The following is a 23,882-nucleotide window of genomic DNA, read 5'->3' as shown; positions in this document are numbered from 1 at the left end:
GATCCATTAGATTTTGGGCCCCGTCACCTTGACTTTTATATTAAGAACAGCAAAACACCTGAAAGATCAAGATAAACTGATCAACACCTTTCTTCAGTGTAGAAAAAACATCGGTTCAAGACTTTATATCAAATTTTTGATGTTTTAGTGTCTGCAAAGCGGTGCCAAGTGTCTTAAAAAAAAGAAAAAAAAAGAAGAAATAAACTTTTGTCTTAATGTAATGCGTTTGTTTAAAAGTGTATCGTTTTGTTCATTTCTGTGGATACTATTGTTTGTTCGATCCATCGCGTGTTTGTTCGTGATATGACCGGTGTAATGATTAGTGTTGATATGACTGCGGCCTGCAATCTAGTAGCGAAGTGCAAATTGGCGCTCAATGATTAACAATAATGACGATATAGAACATAGACGTGCGTAGATTTTTGAATCCAATGAGTCAACATAATATTGCAGAGGAATGGAATTGCTTTCGTAATAATGGCAGAAGACCATACACCATTATGCTTGGGAATTGTTTTGTTGTAGTTAGCACTTAAAAAATTACGGTTTAGAAATGCGCAATATTTTCTGGGATATCCTAATGCAATGGAAGATGTGGCCTTGAGCGGCCAATTGAGTTTGAGTCGACTCAACGTTGATGTTAAAGCAATTTTACCTTATTCTTATAAAAAACACAGCCATCTTTGACAGCGCAGCCAAGGTGGTACACGTTGGTGCAGCGCATTTTAAAACATTTTACTGTAGCTCCCGGCTTCTCGCAAACAATACAATTTAATACAAGACTATGTTGCAAAGCAGTATCGAGATTCATCAAGGCACCATTTACAGTTTCGTACACATCTTCCGACCAGAGGGCGCAATTTAAGTGCACCCACTTGTCGACGTCAAAATTAAGTAGTCTAGCGGGACCATCGGCTGTACCGTCACCTTGATTGTGACAAAACATACATCGTCGACTGTCTTCCGCTTTAGCAGGTATAACCGTCACCCCCATACGGAAAAGCATCTATACAACAAAATATATGTACCTTGATTATTTCGAATTTTGATCTGTTATCCATTTTATATTTAAAATTATTCTTGTCTGTACCTCCGTGATCTCTTTGTCGGTTGGTTTTTTATACTTTGTATGAGGTTGCATCGAGCCAATAGTCCAACTTTTGTACCGTAAGCCTCTCCATATTTTAGCAGGTGGTTGCGGCTCAGTCGATTCGGTCGAGGATTCCTCCACGGCAGGATGTTTCTTCGACTTCTTTTCCTCCATTATTTCCTCCTTCATATCCGAGATATCGTGATCTTCCTTCTCAGTTTTTATTTTAATTTCAGACTCCTTTTCCACCTGATCAATTTCCATGCTTTCAACGGGTTCGATCGATTGTTTGATTACAAATTTCTTTCCCTTTTTAAAATCGTCGTCCAATATCTTACTGTCTATTTTATGACATAAATGATCTACTATGGTTGCAGCCTAAAGAAAGAAATACGTATTAAATTATCGTATATAAAATTATAGGGTACCTTTGTCATTCCTTTGAATAATATGTTCACCTTATATTGCGTATTCGAGGGTGTTCTATGCATGAGGGCAAATTGCATGTAACAGGCTGCCGAACAGAAACATAATTCATCGCCAGGCTCCGCTTCTTCCTTACTTAAAAATGGTAAGTCTGATACTTTCTTCCTTATTAAACTATTCAATATCACAACCTCGCAATGACGACAGAATTTGGCAGCGCCATTCAAAATACTTTGTATATCAATTGGAGCTGTAAAAGTCAATTCATCTTTATCTTTATCTATTTCTGACAGCACATAATTTTTATCCAAGTAACTACGATGCATACCTCCCTCTTTACCATCTTTTCCCTTGGTTCTATAAAGACCTAATTTCTGACTAGGGGGAGTAGTGGTACGTTCTACTATCTGGTAACCAGTGGGAGGAGCTATGTTTAAAATATTAGCCAAGTCTTTAAGTACTCCCATTATGTCGTCTGCAGCCTGACTATTTAATGTTAATGTAACTGTTACGTTGCCATCTCTCAGAGGTATTGGAGGTGATTTTCCGAGTCTATATACAACAAAGTATAATAGAAAATTTTGTAAAAGTACTCCCAAGATTTCAAAGTATCTCTAAAAAAAAACAATACTTCGCGTACCTCGGTATTCCAAGATTTTCTTTATCTTGTTTAGCCGTATCTTTGACATATGCTGGTTTGAGCCTGATCGGTATCGGGGATATTAAAGGTATCACAGGTGACACGCGTTTCAGCCAATCAGATTCCTCGTCCGACTCTTCTTCGATCAATCTCAAACCAGGGAATCGGTGTATGAACTCTGGGATAACGCATTCGGGTGAAGATGAACTGACTATTGTATCAGGAGAATCGACATCACGGTTTGCCAACAAAGAATTCTCCTTCTTTTCATCGGCTGGAAGTTGGATATTTATATTATACGTTTTTTCATTTTATATAAAAAGTAAAACAAAAATAGCGAGGACGCTTACAATCGTCTAATTTAAGGGGTGGAAATTCTTGATCATAGAATCCTCTCTGTGTAGAAGCAGGCTGTTGAGGCGGTAAGGGTTCTAATTCACCAAATGGCTGTGTGTTATAGTGATCAGAGACACCCGGCAACGTAGCGGATCCGTACGAACCCACCAAATCTCCTGTCCTGGTGTTGTAATCTTTTTGGCTTCCAATTTTCGTCAAGTCTCCCGAGCCAAAGATAGGACACACGCCATAATTTTTGCCTAGAAGGGGTTCTAATACTGCCATTGGCTGAAGTTGTCGCAACTGTGTCATTAAATTGTCGATAAACGTGTCGTAGTCCTCGTCTAAGCGAGACACCTTCCTAGCGCGCTTCTTTTGAGGTGCTGTCGCTGCGTCTTTTCCCTGGCTTTGTTTCCGTTTTTGTTGATATTGTCGCCTTTTCAACTTCTTGAGATCTGGAAACCAAGTTACACGTTGCATCAAATTCTGTATTCGAACAGAGTTGGGCGTTATTCGAATAAATGTATTTTGCATACCAGTTTTGTCGTCAATCGATCCGTCGATAAGCTCTTCTTTGGCAGTAAGAAAGTCTTTGGTATCGGTTAATTGGGTAGGTGTACCACTAGATAGAACTTCGTCAAGAACTTCCTTTTTGACTTCCACTAAAGGCACTGTGTGTTGTGCATTCGCACCCTGTGACGCCTGGGCTTGGTGACCCACAGTATGAGACACCGTATGAGGCACTGATGGCGGTATTGTGTTTGCATGTGGGGATGGTTGTTGCGTTGAAACAATGGATTTCGGGGTAACCGGTATTTGGGGCTGAGGTTGTTGCGTTTGCGGCTGGCTGGTGGTGACGGTCGTCAATGCTTGCGCTACTTGGATGGAGCTGGGTGTTTGTTGCATCGTAGACTGTATATTTTTACAAGCCACAGTCGTGATCACGGGTTTCGGTTGTTGCACGACTCGCGAAACGACCATAGGAGCCGATACGCATTGCTGTTGTACTGGAACATTGTTGTTAATAACAGAGTCATTCGCAGGTTTCGCTGGCGGTTGAGTACTAGCAGGTTCTTGCTTGATAGATGCGGTCGTGTCCGGCGGCTTCACCGTGAGCGGTAGTTGTTTCGTCATCGTGGTCGTAGACTGTTGGCTTCCTTGATTCACTATAGGCGTGGTCTTCGTCGATTGTTGCGGCGTTGGTTGTTGCTTGACGAAACTGTCGACCATGCGCTGCTGGGACAAAACTGGTGCGGCGGTTGGCAACGGCGGAGGTGGTTTTGGTGGCTCTTCTTTGGTTGGTGGGCTCTGCACCTTCAAAGGTGTTACTGTTTGCGATAGAAACGACGTCTCCCGGGCGAGGACTTGCTTGTTGCTGGAGATCTTGGGAGCTGGCACTTCGTTCAACAGAGGTGGTAAGACAGAAAATGGAGTAGGTGGTACTGGCCTCGCCAGCTGTGCCTCCAGAGACGGTACCAGTGGCAAACTCGGACCTTGAGAGGAACCAGAAGACATAGTCGTTGTAGCACACGCGGTGTTTTGCAACAACTGCTTCAACAGTACATTCTGCGACTCTTCCATCCTATGCGATCCAGCAGTACCTTTGCTCATGTCCATATCGGCTCTAGCAGTTGGCTTTTCAAGCACAGATTGCGATTTACAGTTTGATTCTTCTTCCTTTTTCAACGGTGTACTCTGCGCTAGTCTCTCAAGATCGGTGTTCTTGTTATCCACCGCTAAATGGCTAGTTGATTTGTACTGGCCCTGTCCAGACGTCAGCTGAGAATGCAAAAGAGTCGGCGTTTGTGACAGAGTACTCTGCAGTATGCTGGTGGTCACGTTGATGCTGTTGGTACTTGCGGTGACTATAGGAGGTACAATCGTTCTGACGCACTGCATGGACGTCGTGACGGTGGTCGACGTAGCGTTGACAACAACGCGCGAAGGAGCAGCAGAAATACCGGAACTCACTTGCAGTATCGCCTGAAGACTCTGCGTGCGTTGCACCGAGGTTGCCATAACAGAACTCAATAAATTACTGGCTTGAGTAGGAGCGGTGTTCGTTCGATGGCCGGCGATCGTGGGTTTCGCTGAATTCGTCCCAGCTAACATGGCGTTCAGCATCGCGTTCGACGTGATGGAAATTCCTGAATTGGTCGGTGGCCTAGGGGTGATCACAGACGACGTTTGTAGGGAAAGGTTGTTGCTAGGTTGCGACTGCATCCCGCTGGAAGTGACTCGTAAAAATGGATCCGAAGGCGTGACCTTGCACAATGTAGAAACGACGCTTACTGTAGAATTTGTACTTTCCTTTGTATGCGGAGTATAACTAGTGGTCGTAGTCTCTAAATCGGCTTTGTTGGGCGTCGTCGAATGGGAAGTAGTCATGCACGTCTGCAGTCGGACGTTAGCATTGCTGTGCAGATTATTTACAGAATTTGGGGCGGGCGTGCTCGCGGTGGAGAGTATGTTTCCTACTTTCGGGCCAGAGATTGCAGACACCATCGTGACGATGGCAGTTTGATTCACTGTTGTACAGTTCTGCGAGTGGTTTGACTGCAGAGAGGAGAGCAACGTTCTTAACTGGTGCGATACGTTGGCGACGTTTGAAGTTAGCTCGGTGGGTTTCGACAGAGGTGAGAGATGAGGTACCGTTGTTGTGCACTTCTGCAGTTGCGCTATGGTGCTCACTACTAAAGGAGTGCTCTGTTGAGGAAGGGGAGAGCTTTTCTTCGGTGTTGGTTCTATGGGCGGCGAGCCGACCTTTCGCGACTTTGGTCCTTTGCTTTCATTCGACAACAGATGTTCGTTATCAGAGTGTTCCTGTTCCAGGTCCATCAAGGAGTCCTGCAGTATATTCAAAGGCAAAGTATCCAACGGTGTTGGCAAATCGTACATCATACTTTTCCTGGATCTGTCTTCTTGAAGAATTTCGGTGTTAGCCATTTCTGGTTTGGATGATATTATATTATGTAACATGTCCAATATATCGTCAGATGACTCGTCCATCATCTTCTCTTCGTTGAGACAGTGCTGCACGTACGGTTTACTGGGTTCGATATCTGTACATAATTCGTCGTGCTTTTTCTCTTTTTGAAGTATGCTCATGGTGTTGTTGTCCGCGATAGTAGTTTCAATTTCCTTTGGTTTGTTATTTATCCTTTGCGTTTCGGATGCTGGCTCGTCTTTATTTTCGTTTTCGGTGGGTTCAGAGTCGTTTTCCAAAATATTAACCAGTGATAAATCATCTGTGACGGGAGATATCCTTTTTAACGACACGGCGTCCGTTTTGCTGTCCGTGCGAGAGTTTTCTCTGTTTATGGTGTTCTCAGCGGGATTATGAATCGCTTCGAGCATGCTTTCCAATTCATCGGTTGTATTCAGGGGATCGTTTTTCTTGTCAGTGTCTGGTGTTGATTCCTGGCCTGTATTTGAACCAGAAATGTTAGAGCTCAGAGAGTCCACATTGTTCTCTTCTAAGTTCTTTCGCAAATCTGTTTCGTCCTTCTCAATTTTGACTTTCGCCTTTTCAAAAATATCCAGTTTATCTTTCGTCATCGCTACCGAGTTGCTGTTCTCCTTTTTGGGGAGGTCAGGTATCGACATTTTTGGCGTGAACAGCGTGACAGATGTTGGTTGCACGCTCAAAAGTAATTTTGTAGGATTACTGGATTCCACGCCACTGGTAGTATTTTGAACTAAACTGGTGAAAACATTCTGCACGTTAGAGACAGTCGATGTCAATTTGTCTGAGCAGGCCACGTGACTTTTGGAAACATCTATGTTCGATGTGCTGATTTTCTGCACAGACTCTGTCCTTGTATTCTGCTGTGATCCAACACTGATATTCTCCAACGCCGTCTGACTCAACTTGGCTGCGATCTTGGCGTCCGCGACGATGCTGGCCATCGTCGACGGCAATTGTTTCTTGTTGTTAAAAGAAGACACAGCATCTTTCGTCATGCTCAAAGTCGTGAATATTGCAGTCGATTTAACAGCGTCCGTCGATAACACATTGGAGGATGTGGTATTAACGTTGCTGGTATTAATATTTGTATTCCCAGGAGTGGACGAGGCAACCGTCGACCTGCATACTGAAGACACGCCTATGTTCGCGTGATGCACGCTGGATGGTGGCATTTGATTGTACAATAATTTTTCGGAGAAGAGAAATGGCGGAGGACTTCTGTTCTGTTTTGATTCTTTCTGCGATTTTGATTGATCTTCCACAACAGTTTCCGCGACTGCGTTCTCTTTTGGCGGGTCTGGAACGTTGCTGTTATCTTTCTCGATTTCGTCAGCACACGACTCTTTGGACAAATTATCTTCTGGCGACTTTGTACTAGGATCGATGATCACTACTTCCGATTCGCTGACGAAGGAAACCATAAGATCTTGCTCCGGGGATTGGTCCATGTAGGATCCAGGTGACGGATCCACTTGAAGTTCTTCTTGATCTGGCGACTCAGGTGTATCGGTCACTGCAACTAATTTTTTCCCAGATTGCAACGTCCTGACGATGTCTAATCGTAGACCCTTTTTGTTTCGCGCGTGAGAAGGCACCAAATCCTCGTCACTAAGGATCGGTTCGTCGGCTTGAGACTCAGGATTTTCTATTTCTAATATTTGAACCAAATCGTGACCCTGGCTACCTTCGTTAACTAACGCCTGACAGAGAGAATCGTTGCTATCGGCAGATAGATCTACCACCATCCCAGGTTCGAAAAGCACGTATTCCTCCTGTATGTCACCCTCCAGGGTCCCTGATATCACATCCACGAGCTCAGAATCCCCAAATTGATCTATCACAGTGATGTCGTCGCTATCTCGCTGCGCAGTAGAGCTCAACGTCACCTCCGTGTTCACTATAGTCTTATCGTCGTCATAATCCGTGGTGTCAGGAATAGGTTCCATTTTACTACTCGGACTACCTAGAGTCAGCGGCCCGTTATCTGACAACGACGTGGCCTGTTTGGTCTCCATAGCGGTTGGAGGAGTCTGTGGCGGCGTATGGGAATCATCATCGAAGTCGTTATAATCAGCACACACTAGAGAATTAATTTTTGATTGCGGTATGCCAGTCTTTCTGTGCACGACTACAGAAGTGTTAGGTTTCTCGTCGAGGTTCAACAGATGCGATTCCGAAGTTTTTCCTTTGCTGGTCTCTGCTTTCGTTGACCACATGGGTGAGCCACCCCTCAATCCAAGTTTAAAATATCCAAATCGACCGAAAGCATGTAAGAGTGGCAGTGGATTCAATGGATTATGAGGATTACCGCCTCCTCTATTCGAATGTTCCGTTGAAGTAGTTTGTTCTTGTGGAAGCGATTGTTGTTGATGCTGATGAGATTGTTGCAATTGCTGTTGCTGATCATTGGTCACCGTGATGTTGCTGGAGGTCTGAGCCGTGTAAGAACCGTGCGGTGTGTGAGGTGTATGTGGAGTGTGTGGCGTTCTTGGAGTCCCTGGATTCTCTACACTCTGTGGTCGATCAGGCATCGCTGGACTGTTGCCCGTGGACTGTCTTCTTTGCATTTGCATAGGCGATCCACCGACCATAGGACTCCTAGGCATGGGAGAACTAGGCGGTTGAGACGTTGGTGGATGGTGACTGCTATTTAGCTGGTGCTGCAGCATTGGTGACGTCGAGGGATGACGAGACATGGGACTCGGTGGCTGGTATTGCGATATCATAGGCGAACTAGGTGGATGAGTATGAATCCTCGTGTTCATCGGACTAGGAGGCTGAGACGTTTGACTTAACTGCTGCTGAAGCATTGGCGAGCCCATAGTTTGTTGAACCATGGGACTGCGCGGCATAGGCGAACTCGGCGGTTGTCCATAATTCTGCTGAATCTGTTGATGAAGCTGAGGACTCGGAGAATTCGCTGGTTGAGAGACCATAGGAGAACTCGGTGGTTTTTGCATGGTATGTTGTTGTTGTTGTTGCTGCTGTTGTTGCATTTGTAGAAACTGTTGCCTCTGTTGTTGTGCTATTTGTTGCTGCTGCTGCTGCTGTTGCAACAATTGCTGCCTTTGTTGCGCCATCTGCAGCGTGCGCTGAGTTATCGTGTTCTGTCCGTCTTGAAGAATCCCAGCTGTTTCGTGCTGCTGAATAATCTGCTGACGCTGAAGCATCTGTTGGTGTTGTTGACTTATTAAAGATTGCTGAGTAGGCTGAGGACTTCCTAATGGCGAACGTTGCCCGTATACGATTCCTCCTTGCAGTTGCATTCTGGGTCTTTGTCCAGGTTCTCCTACAGCTGGTGGACGGACAAAACGTTGCGTGAGACTGTGAACTCGGACTGCTTGGTCTCCGATGATTTGTTGTGTGCTTCGAGTATCCGGTGTGAACGCGCCTGGACTCGTCGCCAGTCTTCCAGTGATAATTGCACGATGTTGAGGAGACGTCATTCGGGTAGCCGTAGGACCACACATCCCAGGCGATGGCATTGCACCAGGACTGAAAGGACTTTCTTCATTCTGCGAATGTGGAGTTCCGATTCTAGGCGACTGTTGCATATTATGTGGCGACATCGTTCCTGGGTTTCCCGATTGTGGATTGCCAGGACTGTGTTGCAGTAGCGGTGGATTTGGACTGTGCTGAATGATGGGAGTCGCTGGCGAATGCTGTATCATACTCGTAGGAACGTTCCCAGGTCCTGGACTTTGAGAAACAACAGCAGCAGGACTGTGCATTGGCGAGTGCTGAGAAGGAGACATCAACGGTGAACACGGTTCACTACTCTGCTGTTGAGGCTGTCTTTGTTGCTGTTTACTCTGATACTCCTGTACCAGCATCCCGTGTTGACGCGTTTGCTTGCGACTCGCATCCAAGTGCTTTTGCAATATCGCTTGCTCGCTGGAAATACGTTGTAGCTCGCTTGCGTCATTCTCTGTCAATTCGTTCCCCGATTTGCGTAGCTGACGCTGCTTACTATTCAAAGACTGTAAAATTACGAGGGAATGTAACTGTAATGAATCCGCGTTTTGTGAAAACCGAAAAAAGAAAACACCGCAACAGAAAAATATTCTATCCTTACTTTTCGTATTTTACGCAGCTTTTGTACCTCAGTTTCGTAATACTTCAGTTGCTGTGACAACACTTGATGCTGATGGTTTAGCCACTGTTCGTATTGTAGTTGTGCTTGACGATCCTGTTCATTCACAATATTCTCTGGTGGCGTGGGCGGAGCGGGAATCTGAGAAATATTAAATGTGGCAACCCTCGCTGTAACAAATAAAAGGTATACGTATAAAACATGAAGCTCATTGTCCTTGTTCTTAATTTTAGATAGAAATTTTTAATAAAAATAATATTCGATATGATTATAGAAATAAAAGTACTGACGTTCAGGTGGTGTTTGTGTTGCGATCGGCTGCCTGGGTACTTGGGCTGCAAGTTTCGTTGCATCCGGGACTGGTTGCTGCCAACTGGTACCTGGAGCGGATGGTGGTCTTGGTGTACAAGCTGGCCTAATTACAGGAACTCCTCCAGGTACTGATGTAATTCCTTGTGGAGGAGAAGCAAGAGGTGCAGAACCCAAAACGTCTGCTCTAAATCTTTCAAACTCACTGTCACTGAGAAGAGGTCCTCCAGAACTTGCATTATCGCTTTGCTGCTGCTGCTGCTGCTGTTGCTGCTGCTGCTGCTGCTGTTGTTGCTGCTGCTGCTGTTGTTGTTGTTGTTGTTGTTGTTGCTGCTGCTGCTGCTGCTTTTCTTGCTCGCGTTTCTCTTGTTCCAACAGTTCCTCCAGCAACAGTGGTTGTTCCTGTGACAATGACTACTGACAGCTTATCTAACTTTCAACCATTTAATAGATTATTATAAATTGAAATAGAAAATGATTAAATGACTAATTTGTATATCAGAACCTTATTTTATTACATATTGGAATAAAGCACATTGATCGTTCTAACTAATAAAAAGATACGAACATGCAAGTATATTACCCCTACAATCATTTTCATCGAAAATCATAACAAAAACATTGTTAAGACAAAATAATGGTGCAGAAACATGAACGTAAATTGGACTTTTTTTGTTCTGTATTTAAGCAAATATCAATAATACATTTATTATCACGAAGCCAAATGTTTGTCCCTATTTATAGCATACATGCATACAAAAAAATGCAACATATTTTATTAATAGTTTAATGATTCGTAGTAACTGTCAAGCGAAACCAATTACAATCTGAATCATCGAGTAATACTAGATGTTTTAAAGCACGCATCTAAGATTCAAAATATGATATACATATGAACTTCTCGTCTCATAAAAAATGGCATCCTATCACTATATTTTAAGAATAATATAGACATAACTGTTATTAAGAGTTAACTACTAATAAGGTAAAGAATAAATAAATTTATTGATGCACACATCATAATGATGATCACAAAATCCATATCTAAAATATTGCATATTTATATTTCCCCTCATTTGGATAGTTTTACTATATAGAGTGCTCAACCAAAGGAAATACGAAATCAGAAGGTGCATTCATTAGTGCATTCATTTATTCTGTATTTAACAAATAAATATAGAACAGCACTCACTTTGGAGTACAATTTATGTTTGGAATTATGTAACATAGAATCAGATATTAATCATATTGAACGTATTTTTAGAAAGGTTGAAAACCCTTGGTATAACTGATTCTAATGAAACATATTATACAATTTACAATTAAATACAGTCCTAACAACCATCAATTGTATAGTGGAAGTACCAAAACGGCTAAGTGTCAAATAATAGCTTTCTGATTATAAAAATTTATTAATTCATTAATAAAATAAAAAATAAAATGATATCGACGTTATTACAACAATAAGAGAAGAGAAACAATTGTTATTTTAACGAAACCGTGGATGTTACACTAAAGGGCTTCCATAACGTTTTACATGTTTCCACTAGTGTACAATGACTATCGCTGGGCACGAAACTATGCTCGGTTACTGTGTCAAAGATTTCATAAAGCATAAGTGACTTTCTTTGTGTGTGACGTATATGCACTTAGTCTTTTTCTAAAAAGAAAAATTGCTGGTAGATAAGGGAACTGCTGACAGAATGGCTGTTTCTAGGCATTGGCAATGGCAGATAGCACCTAATTGTGAATAAATCTCAATCTTTCCAACTTTGGCATTTAGCCCCTTTGGTACTTCCATTCTACAATTGTACTGTACACAAAGGGAAAAAAGTGGTGCACAGAAAATGGAAAATTTTAAATTCTTGGTATCATTGCAGGTGATACTTTGTGCAATATGCTGTAAATTCCCCAAGTCTTGCTCACCTGCAGAAGCAAGGGTCTTCGGTGAGGGTGAGGTGTCATTGCGGGCGTACCAGTATGTACCACAGGGGCCATCGGTGGACCTGCCACCGGCACTGGGTGCCCTATATGGACTGGGGGCCGCGTCATACCCCGCCCACCTGGGCACAGCCCCATCTAGACATGCACCAACACCAATGCATTGCAAACACCCAGGCCAAAACACCATTTTACCAGCCAATACTCTTATATTAAATAAATTACTTGCCTACACCTACGTTCATAGCAAATTCGAAATCTCTTGCTCTTACGCGTTATACTTTTCATAAACAGAACTCGAAACCTCGTGTCACACAATTACGTAAATTCAAAGTACTACGAAGTTGCACGATTTTATAATGGTAGTCCGATGTTAAATGCTATGCTTGCATGATTATACATTTGTATTTATATATAGACTTGAATTTAGATACAGCACATTACGAAACGTGTTATATACATCTACGTATACGTTAATCTTTGGAACGAATGTTGGTAAAATATCACACAAAATTTTTATACTCGTGTCATGTACTCCGTGATGTGTTTATTATTTGTCAGATTTGCGAGAAATTCAGCTTCTCGTGGTTAGAGGAGAAAGTGTTAGATATAATTTGCGTAAAAATACTCAAGATTAAAGCGATGCAAAAATTTCAAAACATCGAGAATATGCGTGGCGCGTACAAACCTGTATGGGTCCTGGGTAAGGGGGCGGTGGTCCAGGATACGGAGGCGGTGGCGGTGGCGGCGGTGGCGCAAGGGGCATACGTGGACCGATCATGTGATTCACGGCTACCACTCGGCCAGCTACGTTCGGCACACCTGTTACTCTCATGCTCAAACGTTGCTGTTGAGATACTGTAATACAAAAATAACATCCAAATATTACGCTTTCCGTGGTTTCCTTATTAGTCACAATGTTGTACAACTCTCACCTTGGATATGTGTTTGAGGCATTCTCTGTGGATGGCCAGGGAATGTGGACGGATAACTAACAGTGACTGTGTTTGTCGACGTGACAACGCCAACTGCTCCATCAGGTGACAGCAAGCGAGTACCTGGTGGCATAGGCCTGCCCATCGCCGCGGCTTGTTGCACATGCTGATGCATTTGTTGTTGCACAACGACAGCCTGAGCATGCGACTGAGGCATAATGGCGGATGGTTGTTGCGGTGTTTGAGATGTCGCGGTAATAGGCGGTACTGTTTGCGCTTGTGTCGGAGTATTTGACGTTTCCGTTGGCGTCTGTACGGTGGTCGTCGTACACGTGTCACTCATATCAGTATGCACCGAGTTGGTCGCACTTAATTCTGCTGGCTTTCGCTCCTCGTCCTTAACTTCTTTCTTTTGTTTTTCGTCCTTCGTTTCTACCTCGACTTGTTCTAAATCTAAGTCGAGTATATTTGTTTTCTCGCCACCGGTTATGTTGTCTAATTCAGGATCAGCGTATTCCAAAATATTAAAATCTGCTCCCATTTCAGCTGTAACGAGAAATAAAACATGGATCATGAAAGGATCGAAAATAAATTAATAAGCAAGTATATACTTACCAAGCAATTCGTCATCATCGTCGCCTAGATCTCCTAATATTGCACTCACGCCCTCGACCTCGACCATCGGTGCCCCTTCTTGCTCTAGTTTCTCAAGTTCTGCCGTGACATTGTCCGGAATCTCTGACGGTTCCGAGGGACTGACAGTAGCTTCGCTAACCGTTGTTGGTATAAGAGGCGCTCTGACCATCCCTTGAGAACCTAACATTCTGATTCCTTGATTTAAATTATCCTGTGGCGTACGCACTATGCGTTGCGCTATATTTTGGCCCGGACTAGGATCTGGAAACCTTTGTTGTTGTAAGACATCGTACGGTTCAGCGATAGAATTCCTAGCGGTTGGCATTCGCGTTTGCAACGTCTGACTTGCTTGAAAATGTTGCTGAGGTATAGGCGTAGCCATTTGCGGTCTTTGCAGTAGCATTCTGGTTCGTGGATCTATGTTCTGCACTCTGGCATCTAAACTTGGTGCTACGGGATGTCTCGTATTTATTCCTATGAACATTGAATAGTGACGGCAATAGATCAAAAATATACATATATGTACATTATTGATGATATGTGATCATACAATAAGGAAAACCTTAAGGGGGAACAAAATTGAAGAGAAACATACCGATTTGATTCCTTATCAAGACGTTTGGCTGAATAGGCATCCTGGGTCTAACGATACCGGGTGGAAGAGGATGTCTGAAAGTACCTTCACCGGGACTACTTGTTGTCTGAGTGTGTTGTGGAAGTTGTACATGAGCTGTTTCAAATTGTGGTTGATTATTTTCTGAGTTGTTCGGACCGTCTGAAAATTATTACGAATGTATGTTTTAGAATTCGAAAAAAAATTCCGGTTCTCAATTATATCCTTGTATACCTTGATTCCACGTAGGATTCACAGGTTCTATCTTCTTATTGAATTGCTGTCTTTGCAAAAGGTCACGTAATTGCCTATTCACTTCTGGTTGTTGATTGAACACTTCAGGCTGCTGCGTATCTTGCCGCGATTCTGGTCTTGGCGAGGAATAATTTGAAGCGGGAGAGGGTGTGGGGGGTTGACTACTATATGGATCAGGTGTACGAGATGGTGCATATACATGAGTAGAAGGACGAGTAGTAGGAGCATTAAAGATGGGCCGTGGAGTACCTGGAGGCTGGGAAAATACGTCACTTCTGGGAGACGTGGAATACGAAGATGTGCCAGATATTTGTGACCTGGGCGTTTGAGAACCTTGGGAATAAGCTTCGGTATTGTCGAAACGTTGAAAATGATCCTGAGATTGCGAAGAGGCTGGAGACTGCGGAAAATCATGAGGAGATTGCGGCGCTTGCGGAGAAAACGGAGAGGGGGGTTGCGTGAAATTATTTGGCATTCCAGGCCTAACCACAGTCCCAACTGGTCTTGTCATTGTCGCGCCGGGTTGGTTAGGTAAACGTGGTATGCCCTGATGTGGACTTTGAGGCACTAATCCTCGTGTAACCTTCACAGGTGGAGTGGCGAACGTGTTACGTGATCCAGGAGACGGTGACGCTAATGGTCCCATATGATTACCATCCTACAAAATAATTTACATAGAATATTTACTCTTACTTTTTACCTAGGAAAACGTTCATGCATCGAACGAAAATGCTTCACCTGTGAAGTGGAAACCTGCAACTGTGTTGTTAATCCCGTTGTATTGTCAGTATTTATTTGAGTTGTATTGTCTTCGCTTATTTGTCTATGAACTCTGGCGATAGCTATTGAAGAAACATTTAAAAATTAAATGCAACCTCTTAATTGCATTATGCTACACATATTAAATATTCTGTACCGTGCACACGTTGCTCGTGAATAACTTGTTGCTGCATCTGCGCTTGTTGTTGGCGTAACGCTTGTAACTGTTTCCATTGACGTTCTTGTTCAGCTTCTCTACTCGAACGATCTCTATTGGAAAGTCTCTCTTGCTCCTGTCGAAAACAATTTTGTTAGACCTAAGAAATCAAGTACAAAGGAAGATCATTATATCCTTACAGCCATTGTTATTAGAACACATAGTAAGATTTACGAAATAGCAATAACATACTTATATTTCCAAATATTCAGCCACTTGATTAATGAAATAATTGAAGAATATAATGATCTGTTTTTCTTTGAAGCAATATAAAATATACAATAAGGCAAATTGACAGTCAGCCAAAAGTGTACTGTAAGTTTCAACATTCAGGTAAAATTGGCATGTTACTAAATTAATATAATTAGCGATATTTTAATGTTTCTGTTTGTGCAACACAGTTATAATAATGACCAGCCACCATCTAGAATACATATTATATAATTAAAGATTTATAATAAAAAAAAAACCTGCTTTACCACACAGAACACCCATAAACATTCATTTTAGATTAATTTGTAATAGTCATCATGCACTGTATCGCTGAATATAGGAAAGTATATCATTTGTACTATTTTGATACATGTATAGGATTATTCTTTCTATTACATATAAACCAAATAAAATAAAAAATAAAATTATTTCATGGCTTCTTTATGTGGATAAATATATGTGAAATATTTTGTACAACTTGAATTGTAATAAAAATTATTCATGATATAATCTGTATTGTTAGCAACTAAAAAATTGTACTATGTTATTAAATATTAATTAATATCAATAGGTATCTATTTAACTATAACACTCTAAACACAATAAGTAAGTGTAATAGTTTGTAGTACCAAAAGATGTAAAAGCATCTGGAAATGTAAAAAGCAACAAAAGTTAGTAAAACTGATTATAACATAGTTGTTGGACAGGAGATAACATACTACATTGCAACAAATCTACCAGTAACTCATAACACAATTCACAAAAAGCAATATACTTATTTAAATACACAGGGAAGGGAAAACGTCATACTTCTTTTTTACATTTTCGGAATATTGTGGATCAGGAATAAATAAAAAAAATAATGTGCTACCAGTTGTCTTTGACATGCCATGTACAATGTAATAAATTAGGCAAATCAAAAATTTGAAACGCTACAATCTAGAATAATGTATGGCTATCTAATAAAATTAAGTGTATATATACACATATATATACATAATAAAAAGTGTCTGATCAATCAAAAATATAATACATTTTAATATATGTAAATGCAACATGAAGTCAATCCACTATTGCATAAAACCAATGTTCTGAAACACCATTCGCTCTATAAATAGCACAGTAGAGAACGGTATAAATGAATTTAATTATTTGCTGTTTCAGATCACTGGATAAGGATAACTAAACTATAACTGAAATCGTTCCAAGACACCGAACTATATTACATAACTCTAATGTTTCTGTTCTAGAAAAAGAAAAACGGATAAAGGACAACTAAATGTCGATCAGACACGTGGCACAAGGCAAGACACTAGAGGCACAGAATAGGTGGCTCACCATAGCCGGGGACTGTACAGGTACAGTGTGAATAATTGCAGTGGGTGGCGGATCGTAGTGCTCCTGGCTGAGGGAAGGGAGGGTGCGCATGATTTCAGATGGGGTGAGCACTCTAATCTGGTGGTCTACCGAGGATAATTGGCGAACAGGACCTACCCCCACCATAACGTTGGCAGTGGGGGATGGCTGAGAGATGCTCAGACTGTTAGCAATTGTACTGGTACTGATCGTAATGTGAGCAGGTGTGGGACGTTGCTGGGATGGTGACGTTTGATGCTGCCCTTCACCGGCGCCCGTGTTGCAGTAAGAAGAAGCAGTTGCTGATGTGCAAGGCGTGGCTGGCGACTGAGCTACTCTAGCCTGGCTACCGGTAATCTCTTGGTGCGCCAGGCTGTTAATGGAATTAATAGAATTCACAGAGCTGGGCCTGGGTGAAGAAGAAGGGGTCGTGGATGTTGGAGAAGGACTCGGGGAAGTAGATGTTAGCTGCTTCTGCGGTCCCTGCACCGCACACACCTCCGCATGATGATTACTGCTAGCTGTTGACACTGTCACCCCTGTTGCGGACACAGTCATTCCGTTCTTTTCCTGTGACTTTTCACTGCCCACTGAGGTCAACAGTCCGATCTGCCTTTGGTTGGAGGCCATAGCTACTACTGGAGAAACTTGAGCTGATGTCATAGTTGTGACAGGTTTGGTGATGATGGTAGGTGCACTGGTTGCAGTGACTGGGGTCGTGCTTGGTATATCCTTGGATATCTGTCGGTTCAAGGGGTGCCTCGTTCACACACTTACGTTATAGTATTCATGGCTTACATATTTCCAAAATACATCATACAAAGGCAATAATTCTCCAAAGGATTCTAAGGAATTCGAAGGAACGCTATTAGAGGGAACTAACTTACAAGGGACATTAACCAATTGTTACCTGCCGACTTTAGTGTAACTTTGCTTCAAGGTACAGTTGTCACAACTATGCGACATGTACTTATTTACTAGTGGCAGAGATTCATGTTTCGAGATTGAAATCAGCCATCAAAGTTAGGATCGAATAACACGAAAATAAACAGAGATAGAAAAAAATGTTAAATATGAAATAATATAAGTAAATTACCACCCGCAATTTAACAGAGATTCTACTTATGTCATATTACTTCTCATATAAAACCAATCTTTCATATTTATTATTTTTTTCAATTTCTATTTATCTTTGAGTTGTTCTACTCAACAATTTTCCAACTTCCAATTTTCAAGAGTGATTTCATTCCTTAAACATGGATATCCATCGTTAAAAAAAAAGCACGCGTCGAATACAGTAGTGCCCACATAAGTGACCGCGGTTATCCCCCTTAGTGCTAGCTATTGTATCTCACTCGCACTTATCCTCTTTCCTTATCTCCGTTGAATTCTGAGAAGTAACCATGCCCACATAAATGACCGCAGCTGGTCCCGAGCGTGGTCACTTAAGTGGGTACTACTGTAGTTTAGACAACTTTATCTCCGTACGAAGTTTCATTAAAATAGACGCATAACAGTTGCGTAATGTTCCTTGTTAGATTGGTATTCCTAAAGAATCAAATTAGCATCTACACTTCTAACGGAACATGATCTGACTGAAGGTATGGATATTGTTAGAAAAATCATGATCTGAATTTATGTAATTAGAGAGTAACGTTTCTATGCGTGTGTAATCAGATAATGTAATAACATTCATGATGGCGATGAACGTAACTAGAAAGCAATCGCATATGTTCATTATAAAACAGGTGTATAGTGTTGTACTTTAATGTAGTGTGTAACGATCTAGGGAAAGGTATTTTAAATGCCAGTTAATGTAATTATTCATTGATTCCGTAAAATTGCGATGTATACTGTGTTTATGTTTGCACTTTATCTGGTTTCACGAAATGTAAAAAATAATTGAAACCTTAACAGCTTTAAGTATAAGTATCGGACACAAAGGACAAGCTGTTAGTTTGACCTGTGTGTTAGCACAAGACATCTTTGAAAATGAAAATGGATACATATCACATAAAAGATTCACGCGTCTCTAGCACCTGTATCATTAATAAAACCTTTAGAAACTATTCCTACCTGTTGCGTCTTTTTCATACGAATCGCAGCTCTGTTATCCCGTGCATATGTTAGATACGGGGCTTTCTTCTCATTGGGCAGCGCACGCCACTTCTTCAGTATTTGTTTGCATCTTTCTGGCCAAGCTTCAATAATAATGTTAAGTGTACGATTAATTAAACTAATTTTATACGCACAATGAATCAGACTAAATTATGTAACAGAGAAAATAATTATACATACCTGGATAATCTGTCTTCCACTCTGGATGATTCATATTTGCATAGAGAACAGAGGATATAGTTGCCCCTCTACCTAAAGCTTCATCGGCTTCCATTTTAAGATTACTTCTTTGGTTGTACGAGATTGTGGTATTGCCTGCTGGCGCGGTGCCCTCATCATCGGGATTGACCCACGGGCTTGGTGGTTCAGAGAAAGCAGGACTGAATTGTGGGCTACTGTATAACAAAAGATTTGAATATGTTAATTGAACACGGCATTAATCGAGCTTTTAATTTCATATTATAATGTAAATGCAAACATACTTGCTATACTCCGAATGATAGGGAGATGGAGGTGGGAAACTCATTGGAGAATTTAAGTTTGATTGACCAACGGAGGGTAGCGTGCCAGGTACTTGCGGTCTTGGTATAGGCATTGATGTTTGTATACCTGTAATCACCATATTAATTTTAATACATATATTGTACATTGTACTTTATCTTTGAAGTAACTGTATAATTAATCGATCATATATTTACCAGGATGCGGCGAAGGAGATACGAGAGGCGTTGTGGAGGACGAATGATGCGGCGCCTGAGCTTGAACAGAAAAGACTGACGATTCTTGAGATTCTTGAGATTCATCGGTTAAAACCCCTTTGAATATCTCTTCGATGTCTTTACTATCCATATTAGGTAATCCTAAAAAAGTCATAATTAGTTATTTATATCGTATCTATTACGAACAACGAAGAATAGGAATAACTTATTAAATGTACCTGTATCTCTGACCATCGATTCCAAGTTGAAATGGGGACTAAGAATGTCTGTTAATTCATCTTTAGTCGGCCCTGGCGTGTCATCCAATTCATCTAATGCTTCACTAGCTTTAGCTAAATCTTCGTCCGGTTCGTTCATGATGGTATTAACAAGATCACTATCTAGCAAGTCACCCGAAATGGGTAAGATGTCACCGAGGGCTTCTGTATCGCTATCATCGTCATCCATAATTTCCTCCCGTTTTATGGGAGTTTCTGTAGATATTTTGTCTTCTTCTTTCTCTTGCTTAGCTTTAACTTGTTCCATTGCTTTCAGTTCGTCTTGAGATAGCTGGATAGTATCTGCGTTTCCGGATACATTACGTTCGCTATCCGATTCACTGCTACTTTCCAGTTCCTTATCTTTGGTCGTGTCCATAAGATCTTTGCCAAAGAATGCCTCTTGCATGTAGAGAGGAAAACATTCAGAAAGTTTTGTCTTTGGTTTTCTTCTCTGTGGTTTCCTGCGTGGTTTGTCGTCCGCTACATTGACCGTAGAGTCAGATGGTTTTTCGGGGTCTCCATCTTCCTCTTTGTCTTTACGAGTGCCTCTCAGTCTGACAATAAAACCTCCAATGCCTAATTTTTGCAAATTACGCTGACGTTTACGTCTCAAAATTGGTATACCATTTTCAGTTGTATAAATACTAAAACCTTCGGGCGGCGGTTGATCGCCACGCGGTGTCCACACCATGCCTTCCTTGAGCACCTCTGTTGGCTCGTCTTTAACATCAACTAAATCTAATTTTCCTCCATTTTCTTCTAAAGAATTATCTAAACTGCCGCCAGCAACTACAGACTCTATAGTAGCCATTATGTCCGCTTCCTTATCGATCAAAGGATGCATTTTTCTTCTTTTCTTCCTTGTTTGTTGATGTTCGGATGTCAATGATTTTATATGGTTCATTCCAGCTTCGGATAAGTAGACACCATCGACCAAATATTGTTGGGGGGAAGGTTTATACAATTCTGGACTACGTGATGTTGGTGGTGGGGAACGGGGATACTTATTTGGTTGTGGTTTAGGTTGATTGCATAAAAGATGGGGCGGCGGAACATCTCTTGGACGACAAAGTATACAAATGTAACCTTCCTCTGCGCATTTCTCTGCCTCTGATTCAGTTTTGATCGCGTCACACGTACAATGCAACCACCTTTCACATTGAATGCATTGTATTATTAGATCTCCTTCATTGTACGCGTCTTGACAAGATATACAGGCAGTATGAGACGCACAGGGACCGCATTGGGTATAATTTTTTTGCCAGCTACTATTAAATCCTGGATCATTCGAACCACATGTTTGACAGTGCGCGCACCATTTGCACTTCCAAGTACCGTGCGGTACATAATCCAGGGGTGGATCCATGCAGTAAATATGATAACTGATATCACAATCATCGCATAAAATCAAACGGCCCTCGTCATTTCTTTCACCACAACCTTCGCATACTGTACAATCAAGGCACCGCCAACCCTTTTGTAATATTATTTTAGTAACTTTGACATTCGCGCAGTAAGGGTGATAGCATTGGCCACATTGCGCACAAGCAATTAAACACCCCTCTTGGTCAGTGCCAATTGCACCACACATAACGCAAATATCTTGGGTCAATACAAATTTATCCTTTGCCGAACATAATACGAGTCTATTTTCAATGCCTGGTTCATCTTCCTTCGAAAATGAGTCCGACATTGGCCTCTGAAATAACGATAAAAATTAGTTCAGAAAGGCTTATCATTTCTGTATACTAATTATTTAGTCTTAAATGAAAAAAAAAAAAATTAATTTGATTATTAAAACGCTATTAAAAAATAGTTTGTGTTCTCTGGACGTTAAAGCAATATGCATCAAGCACGCGTTCATTTTGAAATGCAGTCTTAACTCTTGGATTGTTATCAGCTTCCGGCGCTTAGGCGATCAGGTGATTGCGCGCAGCAAACATTCTAGGAGCACAACCATGCTTCCATACATATAAATTATTTCATTAATTTGTTCTCTGATGAGGAAAAATGAAAATTTAGCGTTTCGTCCAAGTAATGCTGCTGGGACTCGTTAGTAAGGATGATTTAACGAACCTTGACGTAGATATAGCTAAATTTCGAACGAAAATTTACTCAACCTTGAAGTTACTACAAGATAAAAATCGACATACAAGGTGTCTGGTGTTACAAACAGCAATGTGGCCATTCTTCACGAAAAGAACGAATCGAAAGTATGGAATAAAATTGATTCACCTTAACGTCCTTTAAGTAGTCTGAACCAGTTGGAATAAGCAATTCTGTGCCAACATCAATGTTTACAAACATAGGAATGACAAGCAATGAATAGACAAGTTATACTCGATTGTGGGTGTATCTGATGAATTTTTAATATTAATTATTTAAATAGGAAATTGAGGGAACAAACAGATTTATATTGACATTCTGTACATAGGTTGCTGATAGTTAATTATTCACATAAATAAGCATCAGAAACTGTTAAGTTTACTTTATCATTAATGTGCAAAAATGGTTTCTGATGGTGCATTATTCATTTGAATAATTACCAGTGATCTATATATTGATTTTTATCTTCTAGCTTCAAGGCTGGGCAAATTTTCTATATTCGCCACCAGATGGCTATTGTTCACACTCTTAGTACCCTACTAAAAATTTGACTTGAGAATTTTACAGCTAGAGTTATGAACGGCGAATGTACTATTACCGGGATGAAACGCGAAATTTTTATGTTTTTTATGGGATCTATTTCATTTGATGTTAATGTGCGATAAAGATAACATTAAAAGCGAAATAAAATGAAGAATAAGATATACCTGTAATCCTACACCAGGTACTCCGAAGATACCTCTCATTTTCGCTTTAGGGCCCCTTTTCCTTCCAAACTCTGTCATCTTCTGTCGCTTTTGGTATCCAAGTTTACCAATTCCTTTCGGTCGACCGATTAATCCACCGCCGAGTCCTAATCTTTTCTTTGCTATTTTGGACGCACAGAACGGTTTTCCTTTTCCGAGACCTATAGAATACAGCGCTTCCTCTGATCCACCTTGATAATCGAATTCCGACGAATCCCCGTCACCGTATAGACTTTCTTGCGACGCACTTAAACTTAAATCTCCACTGAAATCCTCAATATTATCTTTCCTTTTTACAAGTGCCATGTTTTTGCAGTGCAGACAAATATATTCATAGTCAGGTTTAGCTTCCTTACGGTGTTGGTAAGTTAATGGATCAGCCTCAGGGTCACAGGTACCATGAACGAATTTTTTACATGCACTACATTGAACCATTTCTCTATACGCGGCGGCCCGATATGCCTTTCTACAAAGAGGACACGAAAAACCTTTGTTCCTTTGTTGGTAACACGAATCACATACGGTGTAATGAGAATGCCACCGCGATGAGAGACCAGCGCCGGGTGTACGCGAACCACAGTCTGTACATACACGGCAGCACTTACACTTCCAACCATATTTAGGTATAGATGTAACAATTGGTCGTAAACAACTAGGATGATACGCTTTTTCACAACGTTCACACAACATTACTTTCGAAACATCTTCTGGTTGACGGCACACTTGACATACTCTGCAAGATACACACTGCCAGCCAGACCGTACACCAGGCAGCAGTGCCAAACCAACACAACTGCCATGGTAGTGTTGGCCGCAGATGGAACACATTACTAGGTTGGAAACATCTCCCATCCCACAGCACTGCATACAAGTAATATCACCGTTCACTAAAACCAAATGCAACACATAAATATATACACTAAACTACTTACAAGGACCATTCACGAACCTGAACATTTCGAAAACTTTTAAGTAGTATTTCTTTTTGTGCCATAACAGAATTGAAAGAGCGAAAAGATATAGATCTTTCGTTTTTGTAGAATATTTCTAGAACGGTTCGACATATTGAAAGAAATTTACCGAGTCATTCTTACTGACGAGTCAATTAATCGGACGAGACGCCAATTTTTGATTTTTTTAACCGTT

The 23,882-nt window shown here is 41.3% G+C and overlaps 1 protein-coding gene across 1 annotated transcript in view; it reads right to left on the bottom strand.

The window, feature by feature from the left end:
• Positions 1-23,882, bottom strand: part of LOC143347064 (uncharacterized) — a 31,050-nt gene that overhangs the window by 3,039 nt on the left and 4,129 nt on the right. Inside the window, exons 8-31 of the mRNA XM_076775917.1 lie at positions 22,698-23,623; positions 19,843-21,583; positions 19,604-19,765; positions 19,388-19,514; positions 19,086-19,300; positions 18,864-18,988; positions 16,770-17,528; positions 15,159-15,294; positions 14,981-15,084; positions 14,222-14,900; positions 13,970-14,149; positions 13,354-13,848; positions 12,739-13,284; positions 12,492-12,661; positions 11,789-11,941; positions 9,844-10,276; positions 9,536-9,723; positions 3,029-9,440; positions 2,507-2,947; positions 2,157-2,430; positions 1,845-2,068; positions 1,549-1,766; positions 1,091-1,468; positions 656-1,006 (exon numbers count right to left, since the gene is read on the bottom strand). Of these exons, the coding sequence (XP_076632032.1) occupies positions 656-1,006; positions 1,091-1,468; positions 1,549-1,766; positions 1,845-2,068; positions 2,157-2,430; positions 2,507-2,947; positions 3,029-9,440; positions 9,536-9,723; positions 9,844-10,276; positions 11,789-11,941; positions 12,492-12,661; positions 12,739-13,284; positions 13,354-13,848; positions 13,970-14,149; positions 14,222-14,900; positions 14,981-15,084; positions 15,159-15,294; positions 16,770-17,528; positions 18,864-18,988; positions 19,086-19,300; positions 19,388-19,514; positions 19,604-19,765; positions 19,843-21,583; positions 22,698-23,623 (15,437 nt within the window). The remainder of the gene's footprint in view (positions 1-655; positions 1,007-1,090; positions 1,469-1,548; positions 1,767-1,844; positions 2,069-2,156; positions 2,431-2,506; positions 2,948-3,028; positions 9,441-9,535; positions 9,724-9,843; positions 10,277-11,788; positions 11,942-12,491; positions 12,662-12,738; positions 13,285-13,353; positions 13,849-13,969; positions 14,150-14,221; positions 14,901-14,980; positions 15,085-15,158; positions 15,295-16,769; positions 17,529-18,863; positions 18,989-19,085; positions 19,301-19,387; positions 19,515-19,603; positions 19,766-19,842; positions 21,584-22,697; positions 23,624-23,882) is intronic.

The sequence above is a fragment of the Colletes latitarsis genome, chromosome 10 (genome assembly GCF_051014445.1).
Source record: "Colletes latitarsis isolate SP2378_abdomen chromosome 10, iyColLati1, whole genome shotgun sequence".
Classification (NCBI taxonomy): Eukaryota; Metazoa; Arthropoda; class Insecta; order Hymenoptera; family Colletidae; genus Colletes; species Colletes latitarsis.
The sequence above is the reverse complement of the archived record's forward strand: the minus strand, read 5'-3'. Positions and strand labels throughout refer to the sequence as shown.